The 12,276-nt window shown below is 37.0% G+C and overlaps 1 protein-coding gene across 1 annotated transcript in view; it reads left to right on the top strand.

Moving 5' to 3' along the window:
• Window positions 1-2,630, top strand: part of LOC139735379 (polypeptide N-acetylgalactosaminyltransferase 11-like) — a 38,538-nt gene extending 35,908 nt beyond the window's left edge. The window contains exons 10-11 of the mRNA XM_071646129.1: window positions 517-660; window positions 2,175-2,630. Coding sequence (XP_071502230.1) covers window positions 517-660; window positions 2,175-2,300 — 270 coding nt within the window. The 3' untranslated portion in view covers window positions 2,301-2,630. The remainder of the gene's footprint in view (window positions 1-516; window positions 661-2,174) is intronic.
• The last annotated feature ends 9,646 nt before the right edge of the window (window positions 2,631-12,276 follow it).

Below are 12,276 nucleotides of genomic sequence, written 5' to 3'. Positions count from 1 at the left end.
TTCCGTCGAGATGTTTTCATTGCAACTGATTGACAAATTGCCCTACATCGAGGTAAAACACAGATCAATTCAGTGCTTATTTACGTCAATGTAGGGCAATTTGTCAATCAGTTGCAAAAAAAATGTCAGATACTTTTCATGATAACAATGAGTAACTAAATCAATGAACGAAATGGAATGAGATGGAAAAGGATATTACAGTTATTATGGGGGAGAGGAAAAGATGGTGGCAACTCAACTACACGTCACACATATCCTTGGTGACACCAAAGAGATCAGCACCATACCAGACTTTCTTGGAGTAACAGCAACTGAACTTTATTCCTCCCCTTTAAGTGCCTTAGTGCCTTAGTCAGTCCGCAGAGTCCCGAAACTTCCTCTGCCCCACATGGGCTGAACACTTTACACTATAAATTTATAACACAGTGAAGGAAGTGAAAGGTACTGGTTGTGAAACGAAAACCAATCAAAGTGTAACATGCAGTAATTAATTTTGGGGCGTCTATCTTCGCGCAGATGTGGTACCAGTCGTCCATCGATGAGTTCAAGCTGGCCGACACCTTGTGTATGGACATGGCAGAGAGCAACAGTGCCTCGGTGCCTCATCTCAGGAAATGTGACGGCATGGGAGGCTCCCAGCGATGGCTGTTTACCAAGGGGGTAGGTTCAAGAGCTGACACATTCACACTGGGATGGTAATACACGTTGTGGATAAGGGTTGAGTGTTTAATGAACAGTTACGTCCATGAATGTTTGTTCACACTGTTTCCTCTCTGGAACAAGCTTCTATTACATTATTCGTAATATCTCGTCAGTTGAGTCTTATAAGACAGCACTAAAAACACATAGATATTTAATGTATTATATGCTTAAAAATCAAGAACTTTTTCTTTTTTTTTCTGTTTATGCTGTGTGAAGAATTTTTCATTTCCTTTTAACACCAGACAGCATGGCATGTTAGTGTAAACAAATATAAACACCCACTGAACTCCCACTGTTATTATTTGTATGTAACCATGACAGCTGTGGAGAGATATATCTATTAGAGCTGGCATATTTCCCTGATTTTTATTTGAGGTTTCCGAAACCCCAATGACTCTTCGTGTTTGCAGGACAAGTTCACCTTCATATACATGTGGATTGAGTGAATGCAGCAATATTAGTAGAACACATACTAGTTTGGGGAGAATCGGACAATCCGTTCAAAAGTTATGAATTTTTAAAGTATCTGCGCAGCCACTGCTGGATGAGAAGACTACTACAGTGGATAAATGTCACATGCGTACAATGATATAAGGAAAATATAAAGAGAATTTTACAAAATTTTACTTTTTGAAAAAAGTGCACATTTCCTCGACACGTCACTTATGTATGTCAAGGGTAATATTATTCCCCCTGCCTTCTGAAAGAGGGAAGTCAAGTGCTCTTTTATTATGCGAGAAAATATAAAAAATTTATAAATATTTTCTTTATATCGTTGTACACCGTTGTACACATGTGACATCACAAGCTGTAGTAGTCTTTTCATCCAGCAGTGAATAAGCGGAAACTTCACAAATTCATAACTTTTAAACGGATTGTCCGATTTTCCTCAAACTCTTGCTGATGTGTTCTATTGATATTGCTGCATTCACTCAATCCACATGTCTATGAAGGTTAACGTGTCCTGTAAATAAGAGAATATGAAAAATTTCCCTGATTCTGTGTAAGCTGTTATTTTCGAGTAAAGATATTTTTGCGAATGAGGAGGTCATAGACATTTTGTTTTCGCGAATTGGCACAGATGCTATTGTAAATGCGCTATTACCACAGTGCATGGTGACATTTTTCTGTGTTGTTAAATTCGCGATCCGACTGTGATTCACAAAATTCGCGAAAAATTAAACCCTCACGAAAATAACAGCTTTATACAATATGTGAAGTATGTTTACCTACACTGTGATAATGCATGAAGTGCACAAGCATCTCCCCAACTGCTCTGTAGACTCTTCCTGATTTTAATGTTATAATTTTTTTTTTTAGCCTTGCATCCACTTTGATCGTTTTTATTTAATGTAACAGAGTTAACAAGATATAAAACCCACTTGTGTCACTGTTCTTACTGTCTTCGTAAAGTCCACTGAGGAAGTTTGTCGATATTGTATTAAAGATTTACTATCTCACACCCCCCACAGCAAATCTACCAGCCTGTGTCGGGACTGTGTCTCAGCGTTCAGCAGGCGGGCAGCGTTTACACCTCCAAGCTAGAGATCTGCAATGGTACCCCTGTTCAGATGTGGGAATACCGGTTCAAGAGGTGACAGATGCAGCGCAACCTGGGGGATGTTCTTGCCCGAGTGGGTTCACATGTGTCAATAGAGTAAAACAAAGAATCAAGATGCTGCTGGAGCCATAAGTATTGATTATTCATTCAGGGGGCTGTTCACACCGATAAATAGTGTACGTTCTAATCATGATTCAAATTGTTGAATAGACATTGTATGAATGGATGGTTGTTAGCACACAGACAGGAGCATAATGGCATGCAGGGAGAGACTTTGTACTAAATTCTGCATATCTGATCAGTGGGTGGAGCCTGATTAATTAGAATAAATTACCCTCGTCATTTACTACTACATTCATTGCGAGAATATGACTACAGGCTGATTTTGACTCTTTTTATCTTTTTTTTAAAGTTCTTCTTGGTTGATATAGTTTACTTTCTGATAAATTTTATAATCATGTGCAATGTAAATGTCCACGCACAAAAGACAACTAAAAGTTAAAATGAGCTCATGATGGAATGTAAATTTGGCCCTTTTTTATTGATTTGTGTGCAAATTAATCTCAATGAATTTGTATCAATACATTGAAAGTTCGAGTAACAGGTTAAACAGTCAGTTTGTATGAGACATAAACAGCTGGAAAAATGAGAAAAGAGAAGAAAAAGGGTGGTCTATATTTAGTGATGACTGACTGTATACTAGTAGAATTTGGCACGCGGGATACTTCCTGCTATGCACACTTTTTGTCAACTTTATTGGATTGTAAGAGGTCAAGTTACATTTCAGCTTGCACAACATATCCCATGGCTTTGGAGTCTTTCACATCTCCACAAGTATTTTTACAGGGATTTCCTTGTAGTCTTTACATTCCATACCCAAAACTGGTGTCCAGGAGAAATGATCCTCGTCGGACAGTGCCACCCTTGAACCATTCTCACTCTTTATACCCAGCCGAGCAAATCGTAAAACCAAAAACATTTGCCGTATGAAATTTTCATGAATTGGAGCCTATGGTTTGTTGTTGATGTTATTGTTGTTGTTGTTTTTTTTTTGCGGCATGAAACTTTTGCAGATTTCCAGTGGCATTCAGCGCATTGTATGGACAAGAACTTTCATGCGCAATTTTACTTTCGCAAATCTTGGGTCCTTGTGAAATCCTTGAAAATTTCATGTACATGAAAATTTCTGGTTTGACAGTAGCCCCATCGTAGAATAATTACTCACCAGAAGGTTAATCGCCACCTACTATCCTCACAAGCGAGATTTCAAAGACTTTTTACACAATGTGAGAAATCTTGGACACACAACAGACACACACACACACACACACACACACACAGAGTACATACCCAATGTGGTCACGATACATTGTATTGTCAAGATAAACATCATTATGACTTGAGGTTACATTCAGAAAGGTTGGCAGAACCTTTGAGACATATAGCCATATGTTTCAAGAGTGTAATATTTCACGATTTGGGGCAGGTGGAACAATGTCTTCAGGAGTCAAATATCGTAGTTGAGAACCAAAATGATTGAGTGAGAAAGGAGAACATTCATTTTCAGGGGAAAAGTTGGTGATTTCTCAACTTGGAGATAATTTACAGTGCAAGAGGCAATTTTTTTTTTTTTTTTTTTTTTGCAAGTTGTTCCTTTCACAAATATCAGTTGGTAATGGTGCACAAAATTTGTGAAATATATACCGTGAACACAGTTTGCATGTATATTAGATACTTTTACTAGAATCTCTTAGAGTGTAATGTCATTGGTAACATGCCATATTGTAATTACTGCTTGTAACATAATCATAGATATAGGCATTATTTAAGATTCAGATGTTATTCTTTGCAACTCATATGAAATAATATATACCACTTGAATTCATTTGAGAGCTAAGTCACTTAAGATGTTCGTGTTATTTTTTGATATGTGTAAAAACTCTAGTGACCTGAAATATTCTTCTTCTTGTTTTTTTCTTTTTGTGTGTTTATTTTGGGATTTTATTTCAAATGTTGAAAAATCTAATATCTAAACAAGATTGTCAAGTCAAAGTGGTGAAAGAAATTGAAACCATGAAGTCTTGTTTTTAAAGCATGAAAAGTCGAAGGAGGACTGATGGATTGATATGATGTTTGAGCACAATTGGTGCTCAGTGCTTATATTTAGTACTGCAATCTTAAAACCTATTTTACTTCTCTCTCGAGAGGATCAGTGTGTAAAGTCAATTTGGAGAAATACATGTTACTTGTAGTTTGTACTGAATATCAGCTCATTCCCTGAATCATGTTGCACAAAGAAAATTGTAGATTTTACAAAAATTCCACACATTTTCATATGAGATATTGAATTTTACCAGTCCATGTAGAATTAGTTTTTTTATGTATTTATTTGTTTTCCTATTTTCTGATGATCCCTGTGTGGCAGTCATTGTCAATTTTCCTGGAATTGCATCTGAATATGCTGATTAGTACTAGAAAAAAATGAACAGTCTTCCAGGCTACATAGAATTCATATTTTTTCCCCGTTACCTTATTGGCATGCTGATCCAGCTCCAAACATATTTTGTTGTTCTTGTTTTTTTTTCTTCAATATGTAGGATGTCTTTTCTTCTTCCAAAATAAGGATGTTCGATTTTATGTATTTGAAATGATTTCATTCTTTTTTGTCGGAATTTGGTTTAGCATGCTTGATATGTGCAACTCTCCCATTTTTTCAGTTGAAGTATGATTTTGACCTGTGAATTATGAGTTTTACTACGTTGCATTACTATGGGTGTAATCTTCTGCAGTCAGGAGCTTATGTGCTTCTTTGATTATGCTAGTGGCAGAGACTCCAACTCTCCCGTTTTCGACGGTAGATCTGCTGCCGAAAACCCATTTTTGCAAAATCTCCCGTTCTCCCGCTTGAGATTTGATTTCTCCTGCCCTGGCTCTGTGTCTCCCGTTGGAAAGAATTTCTTACTTATTGCTATTGTATGTTGAAAAAAATAAGCCTTAGATAGCAGCAGAGAGCATCTAGAACCCTAGAAACTTCGCACTTCGCACACATCAACTTTAATAGAGTCTCCTGTTTGCTAGGGGTTTCAGGCGGGAGAATCTCCAGATCAGAAGGTGCTTTGGGTTGGAGTCTCTGTAGTGGTCATTGTATGAAATTAGCAGTGGTATACAGTATTTACACTTCCTGTACATGTATTGCTACTGCCTTCGCCCAGTTAGGCTGTGTGAAATATTAGGCCAAACTGCCTCGTGTTGCCCATGTTTAATAGGGAAAGCTAAACTGGCCTGAAAACATCCTGTAATCGTAAGTTTTCAGTGCTAGTACCAATTACAATGAGGTCGTTTGTGATGATGAACTTACACAGTGACCTGCTTAAAGGGATGGTACACTGTCGGTTGAGGTGGGCGACTTCAGGTTTCCAACTGTTTTTGTGAGATACTGAGAAACCTCTTATGAAATATGAAAAAGCATACAATTCTAACAGGAACTCAAAGTTTTGTTTTGTTTTTTGAGGAAAACTGGTTTTAGAATGGCTGAGATATCCACAATAAAGAAATCACTTTGGATCACTGTGTTTAACTTTGTTTTTGGATATTTCAGCCATTTCAAAACCGGTTTTTAACAAATAAACTTTCAGTTCCTCTTTAGAATTGTATGCTCTTTCATATTCCACTAGTGGTTTTGTAACTATCTTGCAAAAAATTAAAGCTGAATCCCCATCTCAACCAATAATATTATGCCATACCTAATGAAGATGCATAGCTTTAACACCTTTATCAAAGCATTTTTACTCCAAAATGCCATTTAAAAAATTGTTGAAATACCATTATAAATGTATCTTTAGTGATGTATGATTTTGTATTTGTTTCATTGTTGTTTTATTATCCTGTTTTGGTGAGGGGATGTACAAAAACCTGTTACTGAGGGTTACCAAGGGTTACCAAAACATATTTTGACTTCTTGCTGCAGATATGAATATCCCTTTAGTGTCTAAAAGAGAGAAAGAGGAGAAAAATCAAAGAAAATTGCAGTATTTTATTATTATTTGTTTGTTTGTTTGTTTGTTTGTTTTTTGGTTATGGGCTTATGCAGTTATTTCGGAGTTCATTTGTTGTTGTTTTAATCTATTTGATCCATACTGTCTAGAGTGTCAAAAATACTGTTGCGGGATATTAAGAACATATTTCTAAAAACAGTTACATGTAAAGTGCATTACCCTGTACTGGTGCTTTGAAATGCCAATTGTTATAAAGATGTATATCATTTAGTGGATGACAGATCCTTATCTCTGTCACCTATAAAGAATATATCATTATGTGTAAGAATCTTGGACAATTTGTCTCACTGGTGGCATGCTGAAATATTTTTATGGACAAAGTGTACAAATTATTTGCATAATCATTACAACGAAATTTTGCATTTTATAGTTACCTGGTTTGTCTTCTTTTTACGTGATCTCTCAAAGGTGTTGGTAAAAAACTAATGGGTACCCATTGGGTGCAAAGACAGGTGGATAGGTAATGGGTGCAACATCAAGAATCAGATAATAGAGGATGGATATATCCCTCCTTGTGGTACGCGATGAGAGACACTAACGGACCACAAATCACGCCCGATTTTTGTGACGCGAGTAGAATTTGTATTTTGATAGTACAATGTACAAGTAAACTTGTGCCACAGCATTTGGCAGAGATGAATGTTTTGTTAGCTTGTTTTGTGGATAAAAACAAGACCAACTGTACAAAGAATTTAGAGTGATAGGAACGACCATGTCAACAACAAAGAGGTTTTTAGGACTGATTAGCTGTCCCAGTAGTAATCACTTTCCGATGCATTTTCCATAATTCCCTACCCCCCCCCCAAAAAAAAAAAAAGAAAAAAGAAAAATGGAGTTAAATATAAAACATGACTTTCTGTTCATAAGCATTATTTAATCCTGTTCTAAATGTCTGAAATACTAAGTCTCTTTTCTTGAAAAAGAGTTAAATGTCACCTTCTGTATAATGAGAGGGTATTGCTCATACTGGTTAGAAAGAGTGTTAAAATTCTAATATACATTGTATTTGGCATCACTTTTCATGTGCACAAATCAGCAACTGGATACTCTATTGTTCTCAGTTGTCAGTCATGTTTGTATACATGTATTTTCACATTTTTTCTGTACCTTAAAAAGGTGGTGCATTTAGTTGTGACATATTGATGTATATCATGGATTCGAATAGCATAAAAGACCATGTGTGAATTGTCTATATACGCATGCTGCTAGAGCAAATGCACAAAACAGTTTTGTGAGTATGCTCTGTACTGTCGGTTGTTGAATTTAGATGGAGATGAAGTTAGAAATATATGTTCCATTTGCTGCAGATAAATACATGACGTACAGGTATATGTATTTCCGTTAGATGAAGGAAAAGTAAGCTACACATAATGGGGGGGGGGGATATGTGCATGTGCGAAAAGATTTAAAGGTAGGGGATACCTTTTACAGACCTCCCAAAATGCAGCAAAACATTAAATATGAACCTCAGGGGACTTGTTTAGGCCACTGCTGAGAAATTTGGAAGTCAACAGTTCTCTACAATTTGAATAATGCACAAAACTCAACTACTCAGTAGTTCTGTGTGTTAGCCACACTTAAACCATTTTGTTGCAGTCTTCTGTACTTTTTTATCTATAAACACAAATCTAAAAGTACAAGAGCTGATGTAATAACATATAGAGTGTGTGCCAAGAATGTATACAGAAATGTTTGTAAGTTTTGATGAAATTTCGTCACAAAATATACATGATGGACACACATGCAGTGCATGGGTCTGCAAAGGTAGCCTAGTGATGTACTGGAATTTATGGTGAGCCCCGAAAAAATTCAATTCAAAATCTAATGGTCAATAAAAATGTACTAAATGTTACCTTCCACTTTCAATACTTTATGGGAGTTTCTAAAATGATACTCTCTTTAACATACCACTGTATTTATACAACTCATTCATTTAAGGCATGCAAATGGGATTCCCTACCTTTAAGAGAGGCTCCCATAAAACATTTCTGTGTGCTGTCTCATTAGATTACACAATGATCCTGTGTGTGTGCACTCTAACTCCTTTCAGAGGTGAAATGAGATGGATATACCGGTACATATCGGAGCTGCCAAGTATCCCTGATTCTGCAGGAATCTCCCTGAAAATGTCAAAATCTGTTCATGTCTGAATAAGAGAATATTGAAATCTCCCTGATTTAGGAATTATTTTGGCCCATTGAAATGCATGTACTAGTAACACACAGATATCTCCCTGTTTGCTGCATTTAATTTCTCTGATTTAGATATGGGAATGTTGGCAGAACTGACATGTGTGGACACTGTTGATTGTTCTACAATGACCTCCCCAAACTTTTATGGAATCTAAGAATTCAGGAGTCATGTCTATATTGGTTATCTGTAAGGCAATCTCTTTTTAGATCCAATTTAGAGAACACGAGTTACCAAATAATGAGTACATGTGAAATTTAATTGTATGTAAGAATAAAATATAATACATGTATATGACTGGTGCAAAGAAAAAAAATATATATATATCAATATAATGATATATGGTTACGATGGCAGGGATTGATTTTTGCTTTTGTACTACAGTTCAGAAACATAATTCCTATGTTTGGAACAGTCACCAAGGAGTTGTATCCCCTCCCCCCCCCCCCCCCCCCCCCCCAAAAAAAAAAAAATGGATGGTGTCTGATTGTAGTCCATTGTAGCATTGTTTATATAGTCATTTCTCTGTATTAAAATTGATTATCTTTATGGTTTGTTCCTAGTTTGACTTTTATGGTATGCTTATTTTTACCCATGTGTGCCCAGTGGGCATCTAATTTCACTTTGTTGTTGTCGTCTCTTTTCTTGTGTTTTATAATTCTGTCTGATGCGTGTTATCGCGTTGCCATTACATATGATAAATAGGAAATTGAGAGTATTTCATCAACGTCAGTACATGCATGAACTAAGCGCAGAGTAGGTACACGTACCTACATAGTAGGTACCTCTTGAATTTTGAAAGAGCCCAAAGTGATGGTTAGAGATCATGATGAAGATATGTTATGTTTAGATGTTATCTGATAGTACGCATGCAGTTTCGTTGTTTTTGGTTCAGGGCTTAATTTCTTTTTTTCTTTCTTTTAGGAAGCAAAATGATTATCTTAATGACTCATTTGGCTTGGTGTAATCAATGATTTTATGGGATATGTTGGCAAAGATTTTCAAGTTGGCAAAGTTTTCATGTAGCATCTCCAAAGTGAAAACAAACCACTTGACTTATTCAAGCAAAATCAACTGCTAGCAGTTTTCTATATAATGTTTTGTGTTTCATTTCGGGTACCAAGGTGGTTTGTTAGCTTAAGTGCTCATTATTCTCTTATCATTCATGCAAGGTCGTGATTCTGCAAAAATGCTATATATTTTGTGAATAAAAATGTGCATTTTATGCGACATTTATATCTTGTGCAGGTTTAATTGTGTGGCCTTATACGCAAGAGTGATATGAAAATTTATAGAGCCGTAGTAAATGTTTACATGTGAACGTTATAAAAAAAAAAAATGTGCACCATTTTTTTTTTAATAAAACGGTGACACAATTTAAATTCCACAGCGACCATTTTCGCAAGATTCCCAGGCCAGTGCTAGCTCCAAGTTATCAACTGAACCACACAGAAACGGGAGCAATACATTTGTAATACACATGCTAGCAAGCTGAGCGCAGACGAGTTGTCGTTCTAGGTGTACATGGTACCGGTCACTAGCAAACTGACAACCGAAAAGTAAAGTTAGGCACATTACAGTAGGTATAATACACGTCGGTTAGGCTTTTAAGCAAAATAAAAGACTGTTTATATAGTTCTCGGCCAGCCATTTAATTAGAATCCATTCATGATGCATTATCTTCCGGGATTTTGCAAGGTTGTGTAGTGATGAAAGCCCGTTAATTGTTCTCTTCAAAATAAACAAATATATACAATACATGTATAGGTCAACAAATGAAAGATGCAAATACTGCAAGCGCAGTAAATAACAAGTATACTAGTATATTTATTGTCAATGAAAGTTATTTAAATCGTCTGCTCTTCATCTTTGACATTGTATCTTTTTCATACAAACAACCAAATATTAAAAATTATGTTGCAGTTATGAAGACAGGACCCAAGTGAATCAGTTGCTTTGTATGATACTCTGTGTAAGACGTTTGAGAAAAAAAAAAGAGCGTTGATTTCTTGTTATTCTTCTTCTACATTGTTCTTAGTTGCTGCACTGTATGAATTTGAGGCATCTTGGCTGAGCGGTCAAGACAAGGACCGCGGAGTACGTGCACGTACCTATATATGACGTTGGAAATCCCATCCCGGCGGTATAAGGGCCCTTTAGCAGAGCACGTTGTTCTCCATTCCGTCAAACCCCCGTTTGAGGCGAGACCGGGCCCATCGCCAAACGAAGCTGATGGGGTGCTATACCCCCCTAACGATTCCTCGTTTGAGAAGTGGGAGTAGATGTATTTGCCCACTGCAAAATAACTTTCTTCTCAGGCGTGGCCAACCTGGAGGCCCAGCCAGGGTTTAATGACTACAACAGCTGTCATATTATGTAAGAGCATGATAAGGATATCTGCCTGTGGCAGACCATTCAAAGTGCACTCAATTTTCTCTATTCTTTCTAAAGTTTTCAGTTTTATATTCTATTGAGAAATTCTATGGTCATCCGTTTTACATTTCGACCGAAAAATTTTGACCCATGAATAACGAAAATACAGGAATAAGGAGAGCATTGTAGAAGTTTGCCGGTGCTGACAATGTGTAATGCATGCATACTGTAGCGGGAAAGTCCCTTAAAAGAGGGGGATTAAAAATATAAATATGATCTGATCTACGAGAGAGACCACACAACCAGAGTTGGGAAGTCTTTTACTTTAGACTAGCTCTCTGTGTGCTGCGCGTGCCTCGAGTATATGCAATCTATCAGAGAACACACTTACAGAATTGGAAAGTCTGGTACTTTAGACCAGGGAGGTGAGAGGAAAAGGAGTGGGCACTGGATTAGTGTCTTTTGAACCATCCTCGGAGCCGCACTCCCCAAGAGACCACTCCACTAACTAGATTACTGCCGCTTGGCCGCACAGTGCACATGCGCAATCCTTGTCAACAGGCGCGGCTGGTGGGTCTCACCCCTCCCTGGCCAGAACCTGGATTACTCCACGTGGTACTGGTGGGTGGTACTGGTGGACGGGTAGGCTGCAAGCACTACCCATTGCTGTGCCTGCAAACAACACTGGTGCATTGTGATGTGCAGTGAACTGGTTGCATGGTCACATTTTGAATTTTGCAGCTATTATTCAAGGTATTATAATTTATGTGCATTTACATGTCCATGTACTATAAGATTTCTTGGGAACAAATAATGTACTTTGCATGCTATTATGGTGAAATATAACTTTTACATGAAATGGAAACAAATTATTAACACAGACTTTAAAACATTTAATAATAATGATTAGCAGCACCAATAATAATATACTGATTGTAAGAATATGAAGGAAACATGAACAGCTGAGTAGTGGAACACAGGCCCTAATAATGTCTGATGATAATAATAATTTTAATACCAAGCTAGCACAGAAAATACCAACCACAACAGCAACAACCATCATAAAAATACCCATTCAGCTTTCAAATAAGAATAAAACAAAAACAGAGAGACAGACAAAAAAAGCGCCATGGTAAATATCTTATCATGCATACACCGGTACAGGACATGTGAGATCAACTGTGTGAGATAGTTCAGCTCTCACTGAACTCTCACATGTTTTCACCATACACCAGGCAGGCAAGGCACAAAGTTATTTCTCCAAGATTAGGTCCTATATAGTAGTCTCCATCATGACCACTCTCTTGTAGATTCGAGCCCTCCTGCCTCAATCTATCCCCAGCATACAACAAAAAACATTCAAACAGTGTTTTCATCCCCTGGAGAACTAAAATT

Source organism: Diadema antillarum, unplaced genomic scaffold, assembly GCF_040938485.1.
Source record: "Diadema antillarum isolate AM-2024a unplaced genomic scaffold, OU_Dant_1.0 seq00000573_RagTag, whole genome shotgun sequence".
Lineage (NCBI taxonomy): Eukaryota > Metazoa > Echinodermata > Echinoidea > Diadematoida > Diadematidae > Diadema > Diadema antillarum.
Note: the sequence above shows the minus strand (reverse complement) of the source record. Positions and strands in the feature narration are given on the sequence as shown.